This window comes from Serinus canaria, chromosome 5 (assembly GCF_022539315.1).
Source record: "Serinus canaria isolate serCan28SL12 chromosome 5, serCan2020, whole genome shotgun sequence".
Classification (NCBI taxonomy): domain Eukaryota; kingdom Metazoa; phylum Chordata; class Aves; order Passeriformes; family Fringillidae; genus Serinus; species Serinus canaria.
In genome coordinates, this window is record NC_066319.1 from 55,767,904 (window position 1) to 55,783,729 (window position 15,826).

The 15,826-nt window shown below is 42.2% G+C and overlaps 1 protein-coding gene across 1 annotated transcript in view; it reads left to right on the plus strand.

The window, feature by feature from the left end:
- KCNH5 (potassium voltage-gated channel subfamily H member 5) overlaps positions 1-15,826 on the plus strand; it is a 149,774-nt gene that overhangs the window by 22,255 nt on the left and 111,693 nt on the right. The window contains exon 4 of the mRNA XM_050975248.1: positions 2,577-2,705. Coding sequence (XP_050831205.1) covers positions 2,577-2,705 — 129 coding nt within the window. The remainder of the gene's footprint in view (positions 1-2,576; positions 2,706-15,826) is intronic.

Below are 15,826 nucleotides of genomic sequence, written 5' to 3' on the forward strand. Positions count from 1 at the left end.
TTTGGCTTGTGGATTGTCTGCTGGAGCTTGATGATGCTGCAGAGATTTATTGAGCTGCAGTTGCCTTAATAAAATCTTCACCTTTGCCCAAGCCTACACTTTCCATAAATTATGCAGGATACAGAAGGACTTTATGGAAAATTACTCAGTATTCCTCTCTGGGCTTGAGTCACTTCCCATCCATAACATCTGTTGTCAGCTTTCTTCTCCATCACCCAAAGCCCAGAGCCTCAACCCCTCACTCATGCTAACAGGCTCACTCTGGGCTCCAGCTCAGCAGCTGGTGTGCTCAGGGTTTCCTTCCATTTCTCATTCTCTGACCCTTGTGAAAGATGGTCCTTAGGAAGACACTGCCTGCTTATCCTCCAGGCTGAAAATTGGAGCAGAGAAGGAAATAAAGATTAGTTGTCTGTTGGTATGAAGATACTTCTGCAGAGTGTAGGTGTGGAAAGGCTTGTGTTTATCACCTACATGAGGCTTGCAGTGCCTTCAGAGCACCCTCCCACCCACATTTTTAAACTGTAGGTCCAGGTGTGCTATGAATTTTTGATAATGTGGCACAATATGGTTTTTTTTGTTGTTGTTATTGGCTTTTTTTTGTTTGGTTGTTTTTTTTTTTTTCCTTTACTCATTCCCTTTTGCTTCTGGCAGAGGGAGATTTTGAGGTTTTCAGGTTGTTTTCCCATCCTTCTCTGCTGTGTTAGAGATGATCTTTAAGGGCTGATGTTCTCTGGCAGCATCTGTTTGACTGCTGCCTTCAACACTCCCCTTGGTGTTCTAACCCAGCTTGTAGCTTCCAGCTTCAAGACTTGAAAGCTTGCTACAACTCTCTTCTGCTTTGCTGCATTCCCTTATTATATAGTCCTTACCTCTGCCCACACAACTATTCACCAACCACATTAGGCATGCCTGCATATACATACATATACATACATACATATATATATATATATATATGCATATGCATGCCTCTCTCTATATCTCTATATGTGAATATCTATATGGTAATACTCAGGAAACCTCTTTACCTGCTTCTTCTCATTTTTCTGCTTTTACAGCAGTAGCCACCTTGCCTCTGTCTTTGATTTTTGTCAGCACCCTAGTGCAGGGTGTTTTGCCTGCTTGCTTTCATCTCAAAGGGTACCAGTGGATTCCCAGGTATAAGTGCAAATTACTTCTCCAGAAAGCTGCAGCACTCTGTTTTAGTAGTTATAAAAAGTCTTTTGTCTTGGGTTAGCAACTGGGAATTAAGATAATCAAGTAATCAGCATAATAGCTTTGGAATTATCACAAAAGCAGTCCCACATCTCTCCCACTTCTCCAGTTTACTGGTAGTGAGTTACTGGTTTAATCTGGGTTGAATTTCAATAAACCCTTGTGGATTTTAACCTTCCCCACAGTAATCCTAGCCCAAATGGTTTTCTCTGCCCTCTGGGACCTGTGCTGCAGCTCCTGGCACAGCTCCCAGACCTGGTGCATCAGAGGAGATTTGGGGGGGGCAGCAGTGCCCATGTGGGATAACAGTGGGCAAGAGGCTCGTGTCAATGTGTCAGCTCTCAGGCAGCTCAGGAGAAAAGCCATTCTGTCAACTGGCTGAAAGCACATCAAATCCCAGAGGTAATGATCTGGCTGTGAAGGCATTTACGGTGCAGCGAGCGTAGGTGCTCGTTTGGGATGGAGGGACACGGAGCTCTGCTGGATGAAGAACATCTGACATTCCCAGCCCTGCAGGGGAGCTGGGTGCTTCTAAAAACATTGCTCCAGTGTTCTAGGATTTCACCCCTTGTGGAGCACACCTGCATGTGGGTAGGGGACTGCCACCTGTGTGTCAGCCTGGACGCTTCAGCCCCTGAGCACCTGCAGGAGCCCTCTGCAAACAGGGGAGATTTACCAAAGGCCAAGCTGACCACTCCAAAACCAAGGGCTCTTTTTGGCTGTTTATTTGGTGGGTGGTAGGATTTGAAAAACACTTGGTTTCATTTCAGAAGTTAAGTAGAAATAACTGTGCTGGGAGAATGCTGCACAGGGCAGGGCAGTGAGGAGGTGGAGGTGTGACCTGAAACACAAAAAAAGAAATCAAATCTGATTTGTTCTGATAGGACATTGAGAGTCCAACTCAGGTCCTCTTAAATAATGTAGTAATATAAAATTTGGAGCACTTCACAGTATATTCCATCATTTTTGGATTTGATAGGTTTCCCTCTGTATTATGTAAAGAGGGAATCAAAGATGCCATTCACCTGTTTTTTCCTCACCTTTCTACATTTCAGACCTAAGTTTGTGCAACATGCTGGGAAAAAAACAGGAGCAAGAGGGGAAGAACAATGTATTTTATTTCAGAATAAATTTTTATAAAGCCTTCTGTCTCAGTTTATCGTCTTGTTAGATTAATGAAGCTGTAAAAATGGGAGTATGTTGTTTTCCTTGGAGGAAATAAAAAGAAAAACTCTGGAAGATGCAGAAATATTGAGATACACAGCTAAACTACATGTGTGTGTTAATAGTGTGTAAATGTTATGGGTTGGGGGTAGTTTGTGCTACTCCACATTCCAATGTCAATTTTTTCTCTGCTCCAGGAACCCCAGTTTGGTTCTACATGCAAATTGCACCTATAAGAAATGAACATGAAAAAGTGGTTTTGTTCTTGTGCACTTTTAAGGATATCACTTTATTCAAGCAACCAATCGAAGATGATTCAACAAAAGGTAAACATGAAATATATTATTGTGGTTTGTGAAGAATAGAAGTAAATGCTTGAGCTCAGACCTGTCCCAGGGACATGTCATGTCTGTGTCTTGAACTGAGGAAATGTTTTGTGACCTGTCAGAGTTTCAATGCCAGTCTCCTAAATTATTTAAAAAAAAAAAGGATAAGTCACCATGAGTGGAAATTCCCTACCAATGTTTTTCTAGAGTCACTAGCCTTCATTTTTCTTTGTAATTCACTCCTTCATCACTACAGCAGGCACTTTCTAAAAATTACACAGGTTTGAGTTGTTTGAATGCTGTGCTGTTTTGGGAGATCTTTCTGTTTTGGGACAGGTGTCATCTTTTCAGGAAAAAAATAATTCCAGCTCCTTGTGATGAGATGCTGATATTTCTTCCCATTCTCCCTCTTGGAGGTGAAGTGTGAAACAGACTGCTTGAGTCATTTATTACTGCTGAGGAGTGATGACTGCCTGGCAGTGGGCATTGTGCTTGTTACTTATCAGCTGCAGGGCAGGATTTTGTTGGAATGCTCTTGTCACTGAACAGCTCCTGGCCAGACCTGAAGCCTTGCAGGAGAAATTTGTGGGGAAAGGTACAGAGGATCTGACAGCATCGTCCTCTGCTTTAGTTACAAAACATGTGTCTTGTGTCAGGTTTACATGTGTATTGCTTTGGGTGAAACAATGCATGCTTGCATAAGGAAGGACATTATCCACGTCTCTTGGAAGTTGCCTGCTAATGATTAATTCTTTACTATGTTTTTCCCTTCATGCTTGAAGAAGGTTTGATATCTCACTTGGAGCTGGTGTGCTCTAAGCCATCTTCTTTAGGATAAAGTTGGTGTCATTTGAATGCAAACAGCTTCTTAATATCTAGATAGCACTTATTGCAAGTGTTTGGATAACTGAAAAGTCAGTTTATAAAGGCAGACTTAAAATGAAAGACTCCCCTCCGAGCTAACACTAAATATGACAGGGCTTTTTTTGTCTAGAGAGTATTATCCATAAAATTATAAGATCCTGATATAGGAATACCTTCTCAGCCATCATAAACTTTATTGCCTCTACAATTTAGCTAGCAACCTGTAAACGTTCTTTATTTCACTTTCAGCTCCATAATGTGGAATTCTTCTGCCTGGAAAGAATCAGAGTTTTTTAGGGTAAATGTCAGTTAATTAAAAGGCCTTTATAGGTATCTGTAGGCAGGGGACTGGCTCCTTGCTGCAGTGTATGTAATACATAGTGTGAGCTCATCAAGGAAAAAAGCAGTCTTTGCAAGAATCCTCTTGTAAGGTTCCCTATTTGGTGCTTTCTGGGGGATCCAAGATGTAGCTCACAGGGAGCTAGCTCCCAAACCCCCCTTTTTCCAGCTCTGCCCCACTTTCCACAGGACTGAGTTGCACTGAGAAGTGCTGGACTGCAGCAGGACAGAGAAAACATAATGGAGGTGGCTCTCAGATGCAGAAATGATAAATGTTGCCTCCTTTGGATTCTCAGCCTGGGGGAATCAGACTCCTTCCCTGGGGAGGCAGGGATGTGCTCCAGGGGCTGAGCTCTTCCCCTCCCCATCTTGTGGCTGAGGAGGAGCAGAACCCATGTGGCATCCAGAACAGGCATAGATGTTCCTATGGGGAAGAGCAGTAGCAGTGAAATGCATGACTTGTGTGCTGCTGCTCTGCACTGGAGAGCACCATTAGTTAAAATTAATGATGAACATCACAAAATATTGCCCTCAGCAGCCAAAGAGGTTTGGCTTTGTGTCTAAAGAGCCCTTACTCCTGTCAAAGTCATACCCTAAAACCCCCAAAACTCAGCCAGGACATTGCAGAGGCAGTGCAGCCACATTTCCCACATTTCTTTAAAGCACAGAATTGGAGCCTTAAGAATCTGCTTTGGTTAGAGCATTGAAGAGCATTGATCTGTGCCTCCAACAAACCTCATCCTCATAAACCACTGACCCAATTTTTCTTCTGCTTCTGTATAAATTAAAGCTTGTCTTTTGCATCTTTGATATAAGGAAAACATATTCAAATATTTGCAGCACTTTACTACAGGGGTGGGAAAACAGCACTGTTGTATCACCCTGTGTGTCTCAGCTGTGTGGGTCTCTGGGATCCCAGGGCACTGGATCATGGTGGTTTTGTGTCAGACATGGTGCTGTGAGAGATACATAATTCATTGTCTCTGCAGATAACATTACAATGTGCTTAGAAGCTTCCAGGCCACTTTCTTTTTGAATTACCAGATTGGTAAACATCCACGTTAAAATTTGGCAGAGAATTTTTAAAGTCTTGTGGGAAAGGGTTTCAATAAAATGCTGCTGCTGAGTGCTGGGATTTGCCATTGAAAGGGCTATTTTTTTTTTTTTTCCTTTTTAAAAGAAGGATATTTCTTAAGAAATTCTGCCAGGACCATGCAATACATAATACATAAGTAACTGTGGTGCAGATGAGTTACTGTGTGTTACTTATGGGAGCAGTAAATTTGAGATAAAAAATTCAGCAGGAATAAAATATTGATGCCATTATGCAATAATCTCTCCATACCAAAACGTTCAAAGGTGTGTTGCTTTGTTGTGAAGCTTCAGTATATCATGCTCCTGTGAGTGAGGTATTTAAATCATGCCATTGGTTATATCTACGCTGCAGAGTGTCTGTGTGTCCCCACTCCTAGAAATACCTGGTGGGGTTGGCCAGACCTGCTTGCAGTGGGGTTGGCATCTTTTGGAGACCTTGCCAGGAAACAGCAGGTTTGGGGGACAGAGAGTGGTGCTCTGGATGCAGATCTGTCCAAAAGAGTCAAGCAGCTTGTTGTGTTTAAAAAACAGGACAGAGAACTGAAACAGCTGTCTTACTACAAAGCACATTGCCAGGGTGAGGTGGGATTGTGTTTTTTTTCCTGATGTGGGTTTAAAAATGTGTTTGTTGAATGCAGAAAATGCAGCTGACTTCACGGGGACAAGCCCTGTGCGAGCAGAGGGAGTCAGAGAGGTCTGGGACCCTGTGACAGATGGTGTGTCTCTGCTTACCTGTGTGCTCTCCACTTGCTCTGTTAATGCTGAAAGGAGGAGGAGGAGGAGGAAGAAGGGAGGAGGAGGGAGCTTTGCTTGCCAGAGGGAGTAAAAGTAATGAAAATTTTTCCTGGGCTCACCCTGTGGGCTGTGAATTTGCTGCAGACCAGAAAGCTGTTGAAACTTACTGGACTGTAAGCAAGATTTGAGAAAAGAGATATTTAAAAGCCACCTTCTTCTCATAAAACACAGTGACAGAGATCAAACCCCTTGTTTTCTGAGAGGGTACAGGCAGTTGACTGAAGATTGGACTGACTTGTTTTCCTGTTACTTGTGCTCCAATCTGTTATTGCTGGGTGATGCGTGGGAGACCTGTGATGTATGGCAATGTAACAGTGACCAAAACCTGCTGTAAAGCCATTCCTTGTAAATGGAAAATTACTTCAAAAAGTGTCTAACCAGTCAAAAGTGTCAAAACCCCCCAGCAACTCCAGCAGAAGCAGCAAAACTGATGATGGAAGGAAGAAGGAAGGATCAGCCTCCTGCTTGTTGTGTTGCTTCCTGGGTGAAGGTGCCACTGGCAGCTTGGAGTTCTGGAGGGTAGAGAGAACCCCCTCCATTGGTTTGGGTTTGGATTTACAGTGCCCCAGCTCCTGAGCCAGTGGCTGATGAGCTGTGGATGGGGGCAGTGTGGAAGAAGAAGAGGTGTGAGAATTCATGGTGAGGCAGGAGACAATGACTGCCCTGGGTGGTCACTGGACCAGTGCTTTATTTTCTGGTTAAGGAGCTGTGCTGTGCTTGTCTGAGCTCTCCTTTCCTTCTCCTGCTCCTCTTTGCTAATGGGAGTATTTGTCTGATCTGGATTCAGCAGCAAGCAGCAGGTCCCACCTGTGGTGGCAGAGGGCCAGATCCCCAGGTCTCCATGCACAGCAGAGGTGGAAGGCCATTACAAGCATATGAAAGATCCTATTATGTATTTTCTTTAGGTGAATAAAACCCAAAGGATCTTTTTTTTTTAATGTTTGTACCATTGTCAGGTCACAGTTGGATGCTTTTATCAGCTTGCTGAGCTTTTATTCTGTCTTTACCCAATGGCCTTTTAAAAACATCTGAAGACTTTCAATTCCTCCAAAGGCACACAGTGGTAATAATCTTCTGTTTATTTGTCAGGAAAAAAATTAAGCCATTTTTCTGAGCCCTAACTATTAGAAGGGTGAATGGGGCCGCTTAAAATGTTAACACCATTTGAAGCCAGGAGTGCTGTAGAGTCTATGGAACAAAAAGTTTAAGTATAGGGGAAAAAAAAAAAAAAAAAAAAACCAGCAATTTTGGTTAATAGTGGAGTTTCACCTGGTTGTGCAATGGTTTTATTCCCTTTGTTATCATCAGTGAACCTGTATGTAAACTTAGAATGTTTGGAATTGGCTGGGATTCTCACTGGTTATCTGGAGTCTCTGTGGAATGGAACATCTGCAGTGATGGGGAAGTTCTAGTGAATAATGATGGGATGTAGAATCGGGATGCAAAGTTGTGTTAATGAGCTCTCTACAACTCAGGACAGTGTGCTGTTAACAGGTGGTATCAGGAAATGGCACAGCAGGATCCTGAAGTTGCTTTTTATTTTTTTTCTTTTCCCTTTTCACTTGCTAGAGCCAGACTCTGATAATCAAGTCTGTCTGGGACAATGCTGTAATGCTTTGTAATGTTATATCCAGTGATATAACTCTTAATGGTTATATAACTCTATATAATGATACAACTCTATCTCAGAGTGTGACAGGACTATAAAAAGTGTAGTAGTTGCAGAAATATGCACTTATGGCTTGCTAATCCTTGCTAAGCCTGTAATTCTGATCCTTTTTTATCTTTAATAAGTGCAAGTTATTAAGCATATATAACTAGTTGCACATGGGAACCTTTTTTTTTCCTTGAGGGGGTATCCATCCTGGTGATAATAGAAGAAGTGGGTGGAGGGATTAGAGCATGAAAATAAGGTTTCTACCTTTAGCTGAAGCACAGTGTACCCTGTTGAGTACATCAACTTGACAGTAATCCATCAGAGTAATTTAGGAGGTTACAATTTGGATATCCTTAACATGTTTTTATTGCTCTTTTCTGTGGCTGTAATAACAAGGGTCACAATAGAGACCCACTTGTTCTCATGCTGCTTCCTTCTGCTGTGATCTGCAGTTTCCCTCCCTTCCAGGCAGCAAGGAGATCACCTCCAGTTCTCCCTTCTTCCCTGGGTCTAGAGTGCAGCATCCAGGGACTCCTGGGCTTTGGTTTGGGAGGGGTGACAAGAATGGGCATTTGCCAGGACACCAGGAGGGTTTTCAGTGCCAAAAGCAGACAACTCAGTGCAATGATGCTGAGAGAGAATCTCTTTTAGTATTTAGATAATCAGATAATATTCAGATAAAATACTATTTTAGGTAGTATTTTAAACCATCCATTTGGGATAGGCACAGCTTGCCAGTAACCTTCCAAGGTTGCTTTTTTCCTGTTCCTGCAGGACAAGCATCCCTGTTATTCATCCCTGATATGTCTTCAGTGGAACACTGCTAGCACTTTCTGCAGACACTAACAGGCTAAATAGTCACAGAGAGATTTTCTTCCTCACTTTCAGGAGTGATGCTCCAAGGCCTTATTTCCACTCCCTCCTCCCCCTCTGTATCCTTTTTTGCTTTACTGCTGCTGGAGACCCACCATGATGAAGAAGAGGGAATTTCCATTTCCATATCCAGGGCTGTCTAGTTTCTTTCACAGAAATGAAGTATTTTTTTTCTGAATCTGATACAGCCTTTGGAGCCCTTTGTGTGCTCCATCAGCAACCCATCAATGCACATTAACTGTCTGCAAATTTCTGGAAGTTTAATGTGCAATGAAAATGAAATCCCATTGAAATGAAATCTAGCCCTGCGAGAGACTGAATTAAACTGGAAGCTGATCTTTGAAGCAGAAGCTGTTTGTAGATGGATACACTTTGTGTGTAGAAAACTGAACACTCATCATTTGCCAAATCTAAAATAATAAATATAAATGTAGTGGGGTTTAAAAGTCTGATCTGTGTAACACAGGGCATTCCACATCACTAAGTTGCTCCTCTGCTGAACCCATGAACTTGTGTGTAACTAAACCATCCCCTCCAGGGAGGCATCCAGTATTGATTTAGAAGAGGCTGAGCATCCACTACATTACTTGCTGTGTTTTGTGCTTCTCCATTAGGCTTTTGGCATTAAAGAAGTGTCAAATTAGCCTGGCTTCAGCTTCTTGAAGTGGCATCTTCTTATGTCTTCTTTCCCACTGTATTAGGAAAGTCCCACTAAGGCACTTACACATATAATCAGCTCATCTCTGTGCCTCCATTTGATAAAGTAAATGAGTTCAGCTCCTTAAACCTCTGTCTAGACTGAATTTGGAGGTCTGGGGATGGCAGATATATGGATATTTTAGCTGCCCTTTAATCCAGCTCATTGGCAGCAGTAGGGATGAAGCTGTGGTGGCCTGGATTTCATCCTCCCAGGTCCCCAGTGAGTTTCTGCAGCAATTATTGTGTCTGGGTGGGTTTCCAGCTAATTCCTCATTATTGCTCATTGCTCAGCCTCCAAGCCCAGTTCTTACTGTTATGTATCCAAGGAGCAGGTGACTTTTTGCCAAAGCCAATTACATGCTGAATTGCTCATGTTCCAAGACCTTTGGATCATTTTCAGACCTGTTCTTTGCTTGGGACATTTTCCCTCCTGCGCTGGAGTTACAATTTTCATTGCTTTTCTCTGGGTGACTGTTTTCCATTTAAAACATGTTTTAATGGCACGTGCCCAGGCATCAAGCACAGCATCCTGACTGTCCTCAGTGCTGTTTAACATTCCTCTAATCCTCCTGTCATTTGACACTTCTATCAGTCATTTTATAAGGACTTTGATACCCTGGAGATAAGCACTGAATAGGATGCCTGGCTACTGGTGTCCAGAAGGATCCCAGTAATAAATTTTTATTATTTTCTACTGCTCATTGTTTGATACTTGCCAAGTAATAAATTCTTCACCCATATAACCTGTAATTTACTGAACTGTGTGGTCTCACTGTCTTGTTGAGAGTGTCACACAAGGGTCAATTTGGTGAAGATTGCTGTGCAAGAAGCTTTGGCCACTCAGTGTCTCTGGAGTGATTCAAATGCAGAACTAAGATGAGATGATGTGATGAGCACTTTGCTATCTGACCAACTTGTAAAAGCCAGTTAACTGATATTTACAGTAATTAGTATTTTTTCCCCCTTCTTCTTCCCCAGAATTTCACCTGGTTTTTTACACTTTTGGGAACTAATTCCCCAGTGGCTCTGTGTTTGTGTATAAAGTTTAGCCTTATTTGCAGAAAAGTGAAATTTATGAAGTTGGGCACTGTACATTTAAGGCTATTTGAGAATTAAATTTAAAAATATTTTGTAATTTTAAAATGTATGCCTAGTGTAGTCTAGAGTTATATAAATCTTAGCTCTCCTTATCAGTAGATCTCAAAATGGCTTGCAAATTAGGTAATTAGCATTATCTTCATTTTAAGGAGGAGAAACTGAAGCTCAGAGAGGTAAAATGATATGCCCAAGATTACCCATTAGTTCTTCATCCATACTGAGCTCCTCAGCAGTTGCAGTGGGTGGATGGTAACTGGGAAGACTACACTGAGCAAGAAGGGAGGTTGGATGTAAAAATTATCCCAGGAGTACAGTGCATTTTCAGACAGTGGAACACACAGAGTTTCAATTCCAGAAATTCATCCCAATATTTTGAATTTCATTTTAATAGACTCTAAGTCCAGAAATATTTTTACTGCACCATGGGAATGACTGAACATTGTTTGACTATTAAGCTGTTTATTCAAAAATCTTGTTTATTCCCCTCTGTCTCTAAAAACCCAGTACTGGGATTATCAAATTTTTCAGAGAGACAGTGAACTCTTTCAGACATACTTTGCCTGCAGTAAAGAGCAAACAGCCAGCCATTGTCATGATTTTACTGCTTGAGAGTCTAGAAATAGTTTGAATTTATACATGCTAACTCTTTATGCCAAAGGATGATCTGTGTTACCAATTGAATTCCACACTTCCTAACTCTGAGCAGTGCTAGCTCTTTGCTCTTGTGGGTAAGTCAGAAATTATGTATTATTTAAGCATTCTGCATGATAACTGTTTTGTGCTTCACAATGACATCAGAACAATCTTCCCATGGCTGGGATCTGTTCCCTGTGCTCCTGCAGGCAGGAATCAACACAAGCACTGCTGGAATTGCCCTCTGCAATTGTTTTTTTATACTGAATATAATTTTTACCCCAAGTGTATTCCCTGCAATCTAAGGTAGGGGATAGTTCCCTGTTATACTGATTTAAAAGTCATCATTATTTAAGACCAGACAAACCCTGACAAAAAGGTTAATTGCAACCCAGTAGAGCTGCATGAATGCTTTATTAGGGGCAGCTAGTCATGTTGAGGTTTTTCAGAGCAAGTGCACCATAAAGGACATTAACATTTCACCTTGAGATTTTAAACTCTTCATAAACTCTGATGTATGAATTTAGCTTTAAAATAACATAATGTAGATTATGAACTAAATATTTTTTTTTCAGTGTGGCTGCTAGCTGGGTGGTTAGATCTGCATTTTGGAACTGTACACAAACCCAGTCAGAGAGACTGCAAATTTTCAACTCCTAATTAAATTATGGTGAGGGTTCTAAAGGTTTTATCACTTGCATTTAGTTATATTTGAAAATATTTTCTGTTTTGGGAGCTTGGAAATCCTTCTGATACCAAGGTTTTGTCTCCACATAACCTTCAGGAAAGAGTGTCAGATGTTTTTTCCAACCTAAACGATTCAGTGATTCTGTCTCATCCATTCCAGCATCACTTCTGCTTGGGGAAGCCTCCCTTGCTGCACTTTCTTTGGACAGCTTTTACTCTTTTGGTTGTTTTTGTTTTTTTTCTGTGCTCTGCCATACATTGCATCAATATCTTGGACCTGGCTGATGTTTCTCCCTGCCCAGGGAAGGCAGCAGAGATGAGGAGCAGTGTTGGAGCTGCCTGGGGGTGTTTGTGTGCTGGACCCATCTGCAGGGTGTGTTGTTGGGGAGCAGGCTGGTGACCAGAAGGGCACAAAGAGGTCCCTGTGGCAGTGCAAGGGTGCAGCTGGCAGAAATGTGAAAATGTGAGATGTCTAAATGAGTCTGGAAAGGATTTTGCACACAGAGAAAGCAGCGAGTGTGGCAGTGGAGGGGAGGTTTGTGCAGAGCAGCTGCCACAGAGCTGTGCCCATCCCAGAGATGCTGCACAGCTGTGCCCATCCCAGCTGTCCAGTGTAAAACAGAATGATGGATCTGGGATCCCAGGGACAGAGATGTGTGGGCATAATACTGCTGTTGTTGGAGGAGGAGCTTATGGACGGCACATTAGTAGGATAGTTTGGACTTTATGGTGGTGGTGGAGGGAAAAAAGGATTGAGCTCTAACCTTGAAATACCATTTCCCCCTCAGGCACTGTGAAGTTTCTGTAGTAGTGTATGAATCTATACATTCATAAACCACTGAGTGGCTAAATGAGCTCCTCAGACCCTTCTGGAAAGCTTTTCCTCCTCTGTGGAAGTGTTTGGGTGCTCTGACTGCTTCACCTGACTATTCCCTACCTCCCCCCTGTGCTCCTGCACTCCTCCAGGCATCCTGTCACAGCATCAACAGCCTCAACCAGTGTCACAGCATCCAAGGTTTAGAAAAATTACATTTTTAAAAAATTAATTTGGTATTCCTGTTTTTATTTCTCTTCAGAGAAAGCTCTGGCTCAGCTGTTGTGTGAAGGGCATCACAAAGTCATCCCTATCTCAGTTAGACCCACAGTCAGAGGGCTGTCAAATTGGCAGTCCTGTTTAGGGCAAGAGGCATGGAGAATAGTGGATGTAAAACATTTAATTGTGTCTAAAATGCATGGAGGAAGAAGGAAGTTGCCAGCTTGGAAGGGCAGCACTAAAACTGGGCCAAGGCAGAGAGTAGTTTAGCCCATGTCCATCAGCATGCTTGCCTTCTTCATGTCTTGTTCTTGTAACTGTTAAACCCCCAGTTTACTGAGAATGCAATAATTTTACTTTGAATAATGGATAGAAACAGGCAAATATTTTGCTAGGTTCCTGTTTAAGAGAGCATTGTTTTGGATCCTGAGAATGAATACATAATATGAGGGGTTTTTCTTAAAGCAGGGGAACAAATACTTCTTATTTTGTCCCTGGATAAGAAAGTAATTAAAGAGAACCAGGGGAAACAATAATTTTATTTATGAGCTATTCCAGAATTTTCCATTTGAGGTTGTCCCCATCTTTGTGTGGAACACCCTGCTTGTAAGGAGAAGCAGCTGCTGGCCTGATCTGGTGTGTGACCTGATGATGATGCTTTTATTCCCATGAATCTGGGTGCAGTGGTGCAAGTTCAGGGTGCTGTTTTTCAAACAGTGCTGTGGAAGAAAGATGCAATCCAGCTGAGCTGAAGAGAGCATCAAAAGTATTTCATTTTCTCATAAGTACATTTTTGTTTTTGCCCCTCTTGCACCTGCTATTTGTGCATCTCTTTTACTCCTTCCAGACTGAAAATATCTGTGAGGACAGACGGTCACTAATACTTGGGATAAAATTATCATTCTTTTCAAGTGTCTGTCTAAAGAGGAAAAGAAAGGAGAGAATCATTTGAAGAAACATTGACAGCAGTAGGCAGCTATGCAAATTTTCCCTGGTCTATTTAAACATACACATTGGTTTTAAATATAATTCTGAACTTGTCTAGTCTACAACAAGGTCAAGAAAGAGAGAAATGTACCCTGTGCAGATTATTTCAGACACAAGGCAGCCTGTGTGCATTTTCACCTTCCCACTCATAACCCAGCATCTTGCTGTTGCTGTGTTTTTCATTATCTTGGGTTGTAAATAGGAAACAAAAGAATCTGGTACTTTTTTTTTCACAATATTGCAGATGGGTAGATTGGAGCAGGTAAAATAAGGCTGGAATTGGTGCTAAATTGGAGAAAAAAGTCATGTTAGTGTATTCTGTGCTTTCAGTGTCCAGAATCATGGGTTTCACAGGGCTGAAAGAAATGTGAAAATGTGAAGTCCCTAAATGAGGCTGGAAGGGTTTTGCAGAAGGTCTGCTCTGGCACAAAGCAAAGCTTTGGTCTTGGTGGAGAAAAGACATGATGAAATGGTTTCTCCTGTGAAAAGAAGAGATCACAGCAGATGAGCAGAGTGGGAACCTTGAACACTAAAATGTGTGGCTTCTTTTTTTCACATGACATTGATGATTTCATGTGGTGGTAAAGAAGGATTTGAAAAAAAAAGTAGTTTTTATTTTGTTTCATTTTTACAGTAAAAGGGTTGCTGTTGTCTGGTGTGTGGCTTATTGCTCCATCTTCCCTAACTTCCCCAGGAATTCTGCATTTGTGGTTAATGCAGGACAGATGCTTTTCTTATCTAGTACAGTGGCAAGGGATTTCTTACCAGTTCTGCTTTTATAAAAGAGGTATTTTAAACCCTGTATTTTTATGAGAGGGATCTCTCAGCCTGCAAAGCACCATGACAGAGGATTTCTAGAGGGTACATGAAGCCATCTCCTGTCATTGCCAGCCTCTCTCTCTTCTCCAAATCCTCCTTAGTGCAGGAACTGTCCTCGCCAGGGAGGAGGAGATGGGAGGGATCACCCTCCTGGACCTGCTGGCAGTTCTGTGTCTCACTCAGCCAAGAATTTCCACCATGGACACATTCAGCTCAGTCCTCTGGGAATCCCCACACCATTTTCTGCCAAAGCACTTTTCAGCATGTATTGTCCATGGGGTTGTACCTCCTTAGATACAGGGCTTTTACCTCTCCCTGCTGGACATCCCCCTGTCCCTGTCGGGAGCTGGAGTAGTGACAACACTGGGATGTGACAAATGAGAGTGATTTGGGCTGCACCCAGCAGTTTGGCTGCGGTGGTTTTGTTTTTGATGAGCGCTTTTCCATCACTCTTGGATCAGCTGTGAGGCAGGATGACAAAATAGAGGTTGGGGATTGGCCCATGTTTGTCCTTATGGACCACAGGGAAATATTCTTCCAGGGGAAGAGGACCATGACTGAGTACATGAATGTGTGAGTACCTGCCCAGGACTGGAAGTGAGTGAACACCTTCCTGGAGCAGAGCTGCTCTTTTTCCTTGGTTCTTGCTGTGTGTTTGCAATGACCCAAAATAAATCACCTGCATGCAATGTGGCCTCCAGCAATTACTAGAAATGCTGGGGCAGAGCTGTCACAATGCTGTTACCAGGCTCACTTGGTCTTTGAAATTGCTGGTTTAGAAAAATAAAGAACAGTTCTGACTTCTGTCCTAATGTTGTCTCTTTCCTGCAGTTTTATAGACAATTAGGAAAAGGAAAAGCACAAGGATTTTTTAATAGAAATTAATAGTTCACAGATCAGTGTAGTCTGCCTTGACCTTGTTAAATAGAGAAAGTGCATATTCCTAATTGAATATCCCTGTAAGCTCCAGGATCATGAGACATATCCAAAGCTCACATTTAAAGTTTACATTTGAAAAGTTAATAAAATGCTTCTATTTTTACCTTTTTCCAGTGAATTTTTTATGTGCATTTTTGAGGTCATGTATAAATAGCCAGACACAAATGTTTGTGCAGTGCTGGTGGTGTGTCATGATATTTTAAGCTGTTCTGATTGTTAAATGATGAACAATGGATTTACATTTGGGTGAATGCGATATGCATGTGGTAAATGGCAAAGCCAAGTTTGTACATCATTTTTTCTTGAAGTTTTACTGTCTTTTCTGTTCCCTGCTTGTTATTTCATCTCCCTCGGGGCTTCCCTTAACGTCCCAAGTCCCTGACTTCTATCAGCAAAAGGCATTTAAAAATAAGCCTAGCACTGGCACAGGTTGCCCAGAGCAGCTGTGTGTGCCCCATCCCTGGGAGTGGTCAGGGCCAGGTTGGATGGGGCTTGGAGCAACCTAGTCTGGTGAAAGGTGTCCCTGCCCATGGCAGGAGGTTGGAATGAGATGATCTTTAAGGTCCCTTCCAACCCAAACCATTCTGTGATTCTGTGATGATT